The sequence below is a fragment of the Neomonachus schauinslandi genome, chromosome 7, assembly GCF_002201575.2.
Source record: "Neomonachus schauinslandi chromosome 7, ASM220157v2, whole genome shotgun sequence".
Classification (NCBI taxonomy): domain Eukaryota; kingdom Metazoa; phylum Chordata; class Mammalia; order Carnivora; family Phocidae; genus Neomonachus; species Neomonachus schauinslandi.
Window position 1 is genome coordinate 137,494,281 of NC_058409.1, and position 13,769 is coordinate 137,508,049.

Consider the following 13,769-nt stretch of genomic DNA (forward strand, 5'->3'; position numbering starts at 1 on the left):
AGAGCCCTGCGCTCAGCGTGAAGTCGGCTTGGGATTCTCGCCTCTTCTCCCTCTGCCCCTCCCACTCATGCACGTGCTCTCTTGCATGCACACTCTCTTTCTCTCTCAAGTGAATAATAAATCTTATAAATAAATGAAAGAACTAGTCCCGTACTTAACTAGAGAACTAGTGGCCTCTCACTGGGACCCCAGCATCATCCCTGCATTTCCCCGGACTTCAGCCATGCAAGCTGCTTTTCCTTCCTCCAAGGCATGGAGCAGTGTCCCCCTGCTGACTCTACCCCCTCTCCCTTCAGTTTTCACCCAGTTAACTCCTGTGCATGTTTTCACGCTTTGGTCTAAATGTCAGCCCCTCCCACCCCCTCCCCACAAAAAGGTCTTTACTGAACCTTTACCCTCCATCTAAATCATGAGTTCTCTTATCCCCTAGGATACCTGTGACTCTTTGTTTGAGATCTTTGTGCTTCTAGATCATAGACAGACTGACCGTCCCATTTTATACATCAATGCTTTAACAGCCCTTAGTGCAGCCTGACACATAGTAGGCTCACAGATGTTTAAGGAGGGAAGGGGTATCTGCAGAGATGCTCTTTCTCCATTGCTTCGAAGATTACATTGGTTTGACCTTCAGTAAATTGTTTTCATGGGGAACGTTGAAGTCGCAGGCAGGAGTGGGAGGAGGAGGGGGAAGGGAGGAAGAGGAGGGTTACGTAAAAGTGTATGGCCTGCAGAGTCCTGTTACCTTGACATCCGGCATATTTCTGGGTTTTAACAATGTGTGAGTTATTTAATTATCTTTATCCTTTGCCTTTTTCATGTAATAGTTCCACGGCCCCATGATAGTCACCACTTCTTACCCCCTGGAGCAGTCCTATCTGAATTGTGTGGAAACTGCTTTCAGGAGTAGTGCTTCCCAAACCTGGCTTCATAGTAGAATCCTCTGGACAATTTTTAAAAATACTGACGAGGAAGTTCTACCCCTTTAGGTTCAGATTAGAAACATATTAGGTGATTCTAATGTGCAGCCAAGTTTGAGAACTGTTGTAGAGTGTCTGTGTTTTGTTTTTGTTTCAAGTTTTAATTCTGTATCCAAAAAAGATGTACTTAAACACTGTGCTTGGGGCCCCTGGGTGGCTCAGTCGGTTAAGCGTCCACCTTTGTTTCAGGTCATGATCCCAGGGATCGAGCCCCGCATTGGGCTCCCTGCTCAGCAGGGAGTCTGCTTCTCCCTCTCCCCCTTCTCTCTCTCGCTAACTCTCTCTCTCTCTCAAATAAATAAATAAAATCTTTTTAAAAAAGTAACCAACAATGAAGACAGGAATCAACTAAATAGCCAAATATAATACAGTGAAATATCAATTTAAGTTGATAATGGATTTGAGCTTGGTACCTCCTTTGTTGGTTTAAAAATCAAAGATAAACTATAACAGCATGTCAAAAGTAACCCATAATCTCATAGTAAACAGCAAACCAATTCTATTTTTGAGTTCTAGAAATTTTTAAAAACAAGCATTAAATAGGGGTGCCTGGGTGGCTCGCTAAGTTAATTGTCTACCTTCGGCTCAGGTCATGATCTCATGATGCGGGGTGGGGCTCCCTGATGCTCAGCGGAGAGTCTGCTTCTCCTGCTCCCTCTGCCACTCCCCCTGCTTATGCTCTCTTTCTCTGTCAAATAAAATCTTCAAAAAAAAAAAAAAAAAGATGCTTGAAGACAGTATGATAGATACAGTGAGAAAAAATGGCTGCAGATCGCTGTAGATCCATATCCATGGCCGGCTAACGGCAGTGAGAGTCCCAGATTTTCTTCTCCTTGACCAAGTCTTGCTGGTTTGGAGTTTGAACAGTATATGCTCTGCGATCTTGTCTTTGCCATGTTCTATTTATTAAGGTAGGCTAACTGCTGTAACAAACAGCCCCCCCAAAATCTCAGGGGCATAACACAGGAATGCTTTACTTTTTGCTTATTTTGCAGCCCCACAGGGAAGGCGAGAGACTTGACTTTATTCCACATGTCATTTTGTTTATAGAGCTGTGCCAGCCCAGAGGGCGCCCAGATGGCAGGCTTGGATTTCGAGCCCAGATTACCATGAAGAAGGCAGTTTTTCACCCACCAGACATAGAAGTAGCCTATATCTCATGCTCCGTAGTTCAACTGCCCTTCTGTTCAAACGGGCCACGTTCAGTCCCTGTTATCCACTGATTGCTGTCAGAGAGGTTGACACGTTTTCCACTTCCTTGTGCTGGAGGATAAAGAAGTGGGTTTGGGAAACATGTAACCTTATTTCTGCTTCACATGTTTTTTAACTAGAGAATTTAGCCCTTTAAGTTCTGTTTGTTTTACCATAATTGAATCAACAACAACTGGCTAGATGTATGTACTTTTTTAAATATCAAGAATTGGAGTACCTGGGTGGCTCAGTCGATTAAGCATCTGCCTTTAGCTCAGGTCATGATCCCAGGGTCCTGGGATCAGGTCCTGCGTCTGGCTCCCTGCTTGGTGGGGAGCCTGCTTCTCCCTCTACCCCTCTCCCCTGCTTGTTCTTTCTCTGTCTCTCTCTCTCTTTATCAAATAAATAAATGAAATCTTAAAAAAAAAAAGTTATCTAAATCTCTTCCTGCAGTTTTTTCTTAGTTTATGTTACTCATTCAGTGCATCCTTGATGAATGCCCCCTGGGTGCCAGTGATGTGAGGGAGATGAATACGTGTGCTAAACTCTGTACTAGGAAGATTCTGGTTGCTGACAACAGAAAACCCAACCGAAATTGTTCTAACTCTGATAACACAGGGCAGAGCGGTGAATTCAGCCACTCCTGCTAGGCCTTCTCTGATTTTCTTGGCTTTTGCTTTATCTCAAGATAGGTGTGGATTCCCAGGGATTGGTTGTCTGCAACAAGGGGGACGTTTCTGCCTGGTGTCTCTTGTGTGTGTGCAAAGCTCCCCAGGAGCCCTGAGCTTGCTTGACGTGGAGTCTCTTGGGCTGCAGTCCTCACACCTTCCCATGGCCAACCTTGTCACTTGCAGAGGGGAATGGAATGACTGAGATTAGCCTAGCCCAGTGTAGATTCCCAGTGGGCCTGCAGCGCCCAGCCAGACAGGGCTGGTGTCATCTCTCAGCCCCTTCCTCTCCTTTGTTACATGTGGTTAATCATTTACCAGGTTTTCAGCAAAATTCCTCTTTCATAACTTCCCAGATCGTGACCTTCACCAAGGGCAGCTTTTTTAGGTCTAAGTGGAGCTCATCTGTGTATCTTGCCCATTTAGCAATTATTAAGATGCTACCTTGATTTATCATTGGCATTGCTGTTCTGTTACACTTTTTTTTTTTTTTTTAAGACTTATTTAGAGAGAGTGTGCGTGGGTGAGCAGGGGTAGGGGCAGAGGGAGAAGGAGAGAGAGAATCTCAGGCAGACTCCACACTGAGTATGGAGCCCGATGTGAGGCTCCATCTCATGACCTTGAGATTATGACCTGAGCCAAAATCAAGAGTCAGGCTCTTAACTGAGCCACCCAGGTGCCCCTGTCCCTGCAGCTTTAGTTTACTTCTCTTTTAAGTTCCCTGCCTTTTACTACTTCCGTTCTCCCCACGATACCGAGAATGGTATCTTACACAAAATTGAGTTTCTCTTTCCAAATCTGTGACCTCCGTGCCTTCCTGTCCACGTCCGGCACCAGACAATACCTGCTCTCCTGGGGCCCCCGTGCTCCTTCCAGAGCATGACCTCCAGAGCCATGTTCTTCCCAGGCCACCTTGATGAGCTCAGTCTTCGCCTTCTGTCTCCTGCGGTTGCCTCTGAGCCATCAAACCCAATCCTCTCCGCTTTCCTTCTCCACCACCTCTGATCTCAGTGCCGCTGGCCTAGCCGGAATCCCGCCCGCTAGTGGTCTTCCCAAACTCATCTGGCTCTTGTGCCCAAATCCTTCCCTTTCTCTTTTTGTGGCTCATGTTTGCCAGTCTGTTCAGGTGAGACTTGAACCTGGTTTACTTCTCTCACTGGCCTCCCCTCCCCCTGCACGTCTTTGTTCACTTTCCCTCAACTGTCACTGAAGCATGATCTCTGCAGGATGTCAGACCTGGTGTTACGTTCTGGACATGGAGGCTTAGCCGCTGCCTCCCTCTGAGGATTAGTATGGAATAAAATGTTTCCGTGTGGTGGGTCGAGGACCTGTGGGGTCATTCCCTTGTCCCCTCAATCATATTTACGAATAATTGCATTTTTTTTAAAAGATTTTATTTACTTATTTGACAGGGAGAGAACACAAGCAGGGTAAGTGGGAGAGAGAGAAACAGGCCTCCCACAGGGCAGGGAGCCCGATGCGGGGCTCGATCCCAGGACCCTGGGATCATGACCTGAGCCTAAGGCAGACGCTTAACGACTGAGCCACCCAGGCGCCCCGAATAATTGCATTTTTAAGCCTATTTGCCTGCTTTCCGTTTCCCAGAACGATGCTGTTAGTGTGCTCGTTCCTTTAACAAGTATTTACCAAGTGCTTCTCAGCAGCCGGGCCCTGTGGAGATGTCTGGATACTCTAGCGAACAAAACAAAGATCCCTGTCTGTGCCAGGCTTCCCTCGCATGGAAGGCATGTCCATCCTCTCAACTTAGTGGAGGTGATTCTGTTGACCTCTGACGTCCGAGAGGCTTTCATAATAGCAGAAAGGGTGTGGCCAGAAGGAGAACTTGCTTTTAGCGCCCTTTAACTTGACCCGCGGGACAGGCATTTCGACCTCTGTTTTCCCACCTTTCAAATGGAGTGATGTTGGTCAAACTGGGTTTCTTTTCTTTTTTTTTTTTTTTTTTTTTTTTTTTTTTTTTAATTTGAACAAGCTTGCGCATTTTGTTTTTCAGCGGTGAAAGTGGGGCAGGTAAAACCGAAAGCACCAAATTGATCCTCAAGTTTTTATCAGTCATCAGTCAACAGTCTTTGGAATTGTCCTTAAAGGAGAAGACATCCTGTGTTGAACAAGCTATTCTTGAAAGCAGGTATTTCTTTGTCATGCTCCTTATTTCCGATGAATAGGATTCACTGTCCTCCCTGGGTGGCTCATTTAAGGACGAGTTATAATTAGTTGGTCTATTTTCTCTTTTTACAATTCCTCAAAGGAAAAGTCCCAACATGGACACAGCAATTTCTAACAACCTGAGCGACCATTCCTGGTCCCCACCCCACCCCCCACCCTAGGCCCCTACTGCGCCAGGTTTGAATTGGTGAGTGAGTGATTCCGAGGAATATTCTGCAGCCTCCTCTAACTAGCGAGCCCTTGACTCACTTTTCGGAGGCCTTGTTATGAGCAGAAATTTCAGCCTCTGGCCACTGTGTAACAGAGACCTTAGCACAGAGATGAGGGAGTCTCTGCTGGTCTTCCAGCCCTTTGGAGGCACCATGTTGGCAAGATGGCATTTTTTTTAAAGCCTCTCACGTGGCAGAAGATCAGTGGTACATCTGATGGCAGTGAGCCTCAGAACTTTGAAAGAGGGCTGTGTGGTGAGGTATCATCTGAATTCTTAATTTGAGTATGTATTGGCCCGATGTTGGATTTGCGCCTTATAAGATTTTAGAACCAGTGAAGACCTTATAGATCTTGTTATTTAGAATTTAGTCTAGAAGTCAGCAAACTACGGCCAGATGCCCATAACCTGTAGCCTGGTTTTGTTTTAGCATTCATACACTTTTTTCAATTGTCATGAAATATATATAACATAAAATTTATAATTTTAAACATTTTTTTCAGTGTATACCTTAGTGTCATTAAGTACATTCACACTGTGGTGCCACCATTGCAAACCATCCATCTGCAGAACTTTGTCATCTTTCTGCAGCCTGTTTTTGTAAATAAAGTTTTATTGGAACACAGACACGTTCATTTGTTTATATATTGTTTACAGCTGCTTTTAAGCTACAGTGGCAGAGCCGAGTGGGTTGTAACCGAGAACACATGGCCCACAAAGCCTAAAATCTCTATTATCTGGTTCTTTGCAGAAAACTTTGCCACCCCCTGATTTGTCTGACCCCGTCTTACAGTTGGGGAAGACCCAAAGAAATTACTTATAAATGAGTTGCCCTAGACAACAAACGGGTGAAATTCCCAGGACTGGGACTTTTTCAGTTGCTGAAATTTCAGTGGGGTCTTTTTCTGTGCAATCCCTGGCTTGTGTATATAAGCCCAGGCTAATTTGCACAAGGACAAGCCACTGTGGTTGCCTGAACTCTGCAGCATCCTGTGCCTGCCCACCGAGCCCTAAGAGCTCTCATTCGAAGTGGATGTGCATTATAAACCCATTTCAGCAAGCGCTTTGAAAGTGTGGCCCTTCTGTAAACAAACATAGTCACCATAGGTCCTTTTGATTTCAGATTTTTCTTGCAATTATATATTTTGACATTTGTGAGGAACGCTCTTGCTGATTTTAGATCTCCCCTAATTAACACTCGCTGCTGTCCTCACTTTTTTTTTTATTAATTTTTTTATTGAAGTATAATAACGTACAGTATCCTATTAGCTTCAGGTATACATCATAGGGATGAGCTATTTTTGCACATTATGAAATGACCCCCACAATAAGTCTAGTGACCATCTGTCACCCTACATAGTGATTACAATGTTATTGATATATCTCCCCTGCTGATATTGACATCTCATGACTTAGGTATTTTATAACTGGAGGTTGTCCTCATGTCTTCCACAGCCCCATCATGGAAGCTTTCGGCAATGCCAAGACCGTGTACAACAACAACTCCAGTCGCTTTGGGAAGTTCGTTCAGCTGCACATCTGCCAGAAGGGAAATATTCAGGGCGGGAGAATTGTAGATTGTATCCTGTTTCATTTTGGTCTTGTCTTTAGTATTTGACTCTCTAAGTACAATCTGCTCTTGGTTATTGTAAGGACAGGTAATGTGAAACATTTCGGTTATTGCTTAATATTACTGTGTTTGACCTATTAACTATCCTGGGAGATAACCGTTTTCCTTTTGGAAAATTCTCCTGTCATGTTCGTAATATGGAAAATTGGATTCATCATCAAGCATCAGGTGTTTGTTGTTTGAGATCAATTTCGTCAAATAGCTTGGCACCTCCTAGGACACCATGTGTCCTGTTTGAAATTGGATTTAGATGAACTAGTCTATGCTTTGTTGGCTCATCTCTTGGCACTGGAAGTCACAATGTCAGAGGAACAGGGATTTGCAATTATTTGGGTGACAAAGAATAGAAAATTGAAGCCTAATTGAGCATGTCATATCCTGGTTTTGTTCCTTGACTGGCCATTGCTTTTCACATGAAGATTTATTAGAAAAAGTAAGTAAACATGATTTAATTCACATTTTCTTCAGTAATAATTACTTTCGGAAATTGTTGGTTTGTGTTAATTAAATGGAGGAAACACCTCAGATGAAATCTGATTTATCCCCACAGAACCGAGTAGTAAGGCAAAACCCCGGGGAAAGGAATTATCACATATTCTATGCACTGCTGGCAGGGCTACAACATGAACAGAAAGGTGAGTGAATGGGACACTGGCACAGAAGTGTATGGATTAGCAACTGGTTTTCCCTTGAAAAGCCGTCAGGAAGGCATCTGTTTGGGCTTTGTTGGTATTCCATCAATTGAAACGAAATGTATGAGAATACCGAAAGATGTTGAGTCCATTTTAGAGCCAACTAATGTAGAGGGAAGATCATCAATAGAGAAATGTTAAATTTTTTGTTTTGGGGATCTTGGTACTTTTCTAATTTATAGGCTATTTATGAAAAAAAAATGTATGATGCATATTGTAACTGGTTTACTTTTAAACCATACCCAAATAAAGCTAATTTCTAAACATTTGATTTTTAAGGGAAAATAAAACAGGATCCTTATCAGTTTTTCAAGAACATTTTCTATCATGCCATCTCGTTTAATTAAATCCTTTATTTTTATTTTTATTTATTGAGCTTTTTTTTTTTTTTTTAAGATTTTATTTATTTATTTGAGAGAGAGAATGAGAGAGAGAGCACATGAGAGGGGGGAGGGTCAGAGGGAGAAGCAGACTCCCTGCCGAGCAGGGAGCCCGATGCGGGACTCAATCCAGGGACTCCAGGATCATGACCTGAGCCAAAGGCAGTCGCTTAACCAACTGAGCCACCCAGGCGCCCTACTGAGCTTTTTTTTTAGCATAATCAAGAGTTGGAGGCTTAACCTACTGAGCCCTAATTAAATCCTTTTTATTTTCTCTAAATGATGATTAAGAGAGAATCTTTTTTTTATATTAATAGGAGACTATTAGCATAGAATTATTTATATACTTTATTTTTTTAAAGTTATAAAGTGAGAACTCTCTTGGATTCTGTCTTATCCTGGCCAAATACTGATTTTATGATTTTCTTTGTCTTTTTGCAGAAGAATTTTATTTATCTGTGCCAGAAAACTATCACTATTTGAGTCAGTCTGGATGTATAGAAGACAAGACAATCAGTGACCAGGAATCCTTTAGGGAAGTGATTGTAAGTTACTTTCTTATTTTACCTTTATTAAGAGTGACAACCCCCTAAAAAAAACGACATTTCATTTCCTGTTTCAAAAAAAATTTTTTTTTTGTGAATGGACCTTCAACTCTATGGTCAACTAATCTTCAACAAAGCAGGAAAGAATGTCAAAAAAATTTTTTTAATGAAAATAGAAGTAATTACATTTGCACCGCTGTACTGAGAATAGGTACTTTCTTTTTGTTCCAAGTCATGATAAAGAATGTTCCAGACTGGAAGAGAATCCTCTTTCTTTAGAAGGTGGAGGAATATCTGTGGCATTCAGGCCAGATGGGGAGTTGACTTGGAACTGTATTAAAAAAAATATATAGGCTTGGCACTGGAACATGCCAGTCTTTCTTTTTTGAGCTATTTATTTATTTATTTATACATACATACATACATACAGTTTCTACAGCTAAAACCAAATCTGTCAACCATTAGACCAGGTGACTATTAGGATCTTGTCTGAGTCTCTTGGCCTGGTTCTGACAACCAATTCTGACCACAAGAACAATAGTCACAACTCTGCAGTGTCAATACATGTGGTCTCTTACAGTTTTCTGTTATCACGAGAACTTTGTTATAAGGTGACAACATTTAGGAACCCTGGTCATCGAGCTTTATTAATAGCCCCATCCGATTGAGAATGGCCAGTAGATTTTGCCAATGCAGTCTTCATTCCTTTGCCAGAGTCATTACTATAACAGTTGGATACGGTGGATCTAGGGTTGATCATCATCATAAATGCAACTGACACTGAGCGCTTGTTATATGGGCTCAAATGGGCCAACTCTCTTGTTGTGCTTAACGACACTGTGACAGTAGGAACCCTGGTTGGCCACACTGCAACTCAGAGAGGTTGGTGTCCAGCCTAACCACACACAGTACTAGTTAGAGCCGGTGCGGAAAGAGTCTACCTCCAAATCCCAGACTCTAACCCACAAGGCAGGCAGGTGGTACCAGCTTCTGGTACAGCCCAGATTTGTCAGTCAGGTTCTTTTCTTTATAGTTGTCAACAGTTCTCTATTCAGTATCCCCATTTATTCTTCCAGATTGTTTGTAAAAATGCCTTGTGGAATAAAATCAGGGTCTTTTTTTTTTTAAGTGGATATATATCATACATCATTTTCCACATCTTAAATTGAAATTAAGGACAGGATTGGCTATAATATGATCCTCTTCCCCTCTGTCTCCCCTTTATTCTGTCATATATAATGCAGAGGGGTTTCTCTTGCCAAATCTCCTTCCTTGAAACTGTTAACAAAAAAGCCCCTGTTGACAGCACCTTTTGCTTTGTACCCTGGACAGCATGAGAATTGGCCTTGAGAGCTGGATTTTATGAAATGTTTAACTATTTTAAATTTTCTTTCCCAATTTTATTTTGCCCCTGGAATTCTATTACTACTCAGACTTTCTCTCTTCTCAATTCGTTTAGTATTGTCTTTGTCTTTACTGTGTGTTAGAATAAATATGAAAACTCATTTTTGATGAAAAGGGCAAAGGAGGACAGGATTTTTTTTCCTTTTTTTTTTTTTTTCTTGAAGCTGGAGAACAATGCTTTGTGATAGAAGGACGTTGTTTGTGGCAGGAGACAGACTCCTAATTGTCCAAAAAGCAGCAGGTCTTCTACTCATTAGCTTGCTGGCCACTAGAGTGCACTGAGCATCGGGTCCTCCCCTTGTCCTGAGAGCCCCGGAGAAGTTACTCTGCTGGCTTTCCTCTGCTTTCCTCTTGGGCCTTCATTTTCTGATTCAGAATTGTTTGTGCCTTTTGCTAGCCTACAGATAGACTTTTAGGGCTTGCCCTGCTTTCATTGATTGCTAGCTTTTATTATTGAATTGAAAGAGTAGGTTTTAGCATTTAAAATCTCATCTTAACATTGAAAAGGTATCATTGAGAAAGGAAGAAAATTTGTACATGAAATTGATATAGACAACAAGCTTACAAGTTTAAATTATTTAAATATTTACTTTGTGATTACTTTTTGGTGTCTACCTATTAGAAATGGCAATGAAAACCTAGCTGCTATCTATTAAAATCAGGAACGTGTAGTTTTTTATTATTATTTAACTTTCTGGAAGTTCTAAGCAATACAGTCAGAAAAGAAAAAATGTGCACCTTTTCAGAAAGGAGGAAAAACACTCTTTTCTATAAAAAGTAAGATTTTTTCTCCATTTTTTTTCTCCCTTTACCTTAACCTGCAAGAACCACAAATAGAGGATTAGCTTAAATAATTTGTTAAAGCCATAAAATCAGGTCCATTAGAGCAAGCAAAACATATGCTCAAATATATTTAATTATATGGGAAAACTTGCTTATTTTGTAATTGAGGAAGATAACCTGCAACACTCATTGATAATCCTTTTATTTAAAAAAGCATTTTATGTATAATTTATGATAATTGATATAGTAATTATATGCAGAAAAAAGGCTGGGACAAAAAAGAAACCAAATATGTTATCTCATGAGGCAGAATTTTAGGATTTTATCATTCTGTGTTATCATATATTTACAGTGACTCTATCAGCTTTAATTATATAATTATGATTACATTCCTAAAATTGCAACTTCTACAATCAAAAGTATCCTGTCGATACCAGCCAGCCCGTTGTTCTGTCTTATGCAGTACTCTGTAACCAGGAGTGACACAGGAATGGTGAGAAAGAGACACTGAACTCTTCAGGCCAAAGTCGGTTTTATATATTCAACATGTTTGAGCACCTGCTATGTGCCAGGCACTGTTCTAGGCACCAAGGAGATTGCAGTAAATAAGCTACGTATAACCCCGGTATTCTGCTGAAGAAGGAAAAAAGATTGAATCATATTGTACAGCTGCTTTTAATGTAATTTGTCTCTCAGTATTTTCCTCCAAAATCAAATACCACTTAAATTTGTATCTTCATATTTTCAGTTTCATAAAGCTGCTTTCCCCAGAGGTTTTGGGATCAAAGGGAGGGAAGGGACCACATTCCATTAAGGCTGAAGGATATTTGTTTGCAGAATATGTTGAAATGTTCATAGAAATTATTTCTGTGAATTATGTATGCAAATGTCATTTTTAGCTGCTGAAAAAATGAGTCTTTTTATCAACTTCAATGTCAGTATACTCTTGTATATGTCTTCTAAGAATTTTGCTTATTTTATTAAGAATTTGCTTTCTGTGTTTTTAGAGTTCATTATTGCCACCACTTGACATTAATATAAATAAGTGCCTGTTAAGTACCCCGGGCAGCTTTAGAGGACCTGGTTTTTCCTGGTGCAGACTCTGTGAATATATGCTAAATTTTATAGCCATGTTTTTATGCAGCCTTTCAAGTTGCCCTAGAAATTTCAAGTCAATAGGAGCAACTAATTTATCTGCATTTGACCCACCAGAATGGTGGCTGATAAAAAGTGTGTGTTAAGTAGCAGGAGTCTTTGGGTGATAATCTTTTCAGATTCTCTTACTCCACAAATGTTGAATGTTTATAGCCTTCCTGGCTGTGGACCAGGACTGGGGTTTCTGGACCTTATCAGCCTTACTGGGTATATCCATGGGTTTTTAATGGTATGAGCCCCTGTGTATGTACGCATAAATTCATACCACATGAGTCAGATTTTATTAAGACTTAAAGGGCGGACTTTAAACCTCAGTTTTGCCAAGCATGGAAACATCAGTCTCTTTCGGCGGTGGTGAACTTGGCAGCATAAGCAAATTTTATATTATAAAGTAACAGAATATTGCCTATCATCACATTGCATAATAAATTATTATCAGATTGCTTACTTGCAATTTACTATACCCAGAATAGCCTCCCCTTCCACTGTTTCAGTGACACCATTTGTTCATCTGTGGTCCCTTTGCCTTAAATGGCACCTCTACACCTCACAGCCAACTGCCTGAGACCCTAAGCAGATGTACCTTCTGGCAGTAAAGCACCTGAAATTTGCCCCTCCTTTCTGTTACTTTCTAGTGCCATGAGCCTGGCCTCCTTTGGTCCTTCACGATTGGGACCAGATCCCGTATTTGTCATCCCTCTTCTTCCCCCACTGCCCACCCTCACTTTCCCAAACACTTATTTTTTTTTATGTGCTTAATAAGGACTTTATTGAAAATATTTTAACTTTGTACCAGTTTTATTATAACTAAATTGCTGTTTAGTGCTTCTGAACTATATGGAGAATTTCCCAGCCTGTTTTTTAAGTCTTGCAGCCATATCGTTGAGAAAATAAGGTAATGATAATAAGCTTTAAAGTGGCTACTCTTGCCGAAGGGGGGTGGAGATTGCAACTGGAGAGACTGTAAACAGGACAGTAGGGCACAGTAAGTAGAGGCTCTTAACTGGCGGTTCCAGCACGCATGCCCACGCTGCTGCCAACTGGGGGCAGCCATTAAATTACCCCACAGTATGATTAATGCAATTACTAATCACCACGCTCCTAATTCACTTAGAGTTAGATTGAAAGTAGTCAAATTTATTAACACAGTAAGCACATTTTATTTGCTTTCTATCTCCATATATGACTTCGGTATGTATTTTAAGAACTTAGCCAAGAATATTTTCATCGGGCGTCTCTTGATATTTTTCATGTGATAACTTGACATTTTCTGCTACAGCAAACTTATTTTTTTGGTCTTATTTCCTTTTAGTGTTTATAAAGTCCAGGTAGTTGACTTAAACAGTAAAGGATTTCATTTCTATGACCTAAGAATTTTTTATAAGGTAGTGTTGAATATGCCTTATAGGAGGAAAACTTTAATCATAGAGAGGGAAAGTATTAACTTTTGTACAGTGTAGGTGCTTTATAATTATTTTGCTGTTGATTTGGTCCTTACTGCTATTTTAAGAGTCTTGAGAATAAGAAATTATTCTGTATTAACTACCTTTCTTTACTTTTAACTTTTAGAATAAGTAAATTTGAATATTTTTCCATATGGTTTTTTTAATTGATAAGCACTCGACTAATAGTTCTTATTCTTTGTGTCAATTTCTGCTTGCACCAATGAAATGAGTCTTTAAACACCTGATTAAATAATTCATGGTGTTTTTATTATTTGTAATCAGATTTATTGAAAGGCAGTGTACATATAATAAAACGCTACCGTTTAAAGTATACATTTTAATGGATTTTGAATTTACTCACCCATGTACCCACAACCACAATCAAAATAAAGGGTGATTCTTTTTTTTTCTTAGTAAAGCCTCTGTTTATTTTTTTAAATTTTTTATTGTTATGTTAATCACCATACATTACATCATTAGTTTTTGATGTAGTGTTCCATGATTCAT

General features: G+C 40.4%; 1 protein-coding gene across 1 annotated transcript in view; it reads left to right on the forward strand.

Moving 5' to 3' along the window:
* MYO10 (myosin X) overlaps positions 1 to 13,769 on the forward strand; it is a 209,187-nt gene that overhangs the window by 109,292 nt on the left and 86,126 nt on the right. Inside the window, 5 exon segments of the mRNA XM_021702489.2 lie at positions 4,848 to 4,982; positions 6,684 to 6,808; positions 7,278 to 7,291; positions 7,409 to 7,493; positions 8,372 to 8,475. Of these exon segments, the coding sequence (XP_021558164.2) occupies positions 4,848 to 4,982; positions 6,684 to 6,808; positions 7,278 to 7,291; positions 7,409 to 7,493; positions 8,372 to 8,475 (463 nt within the window).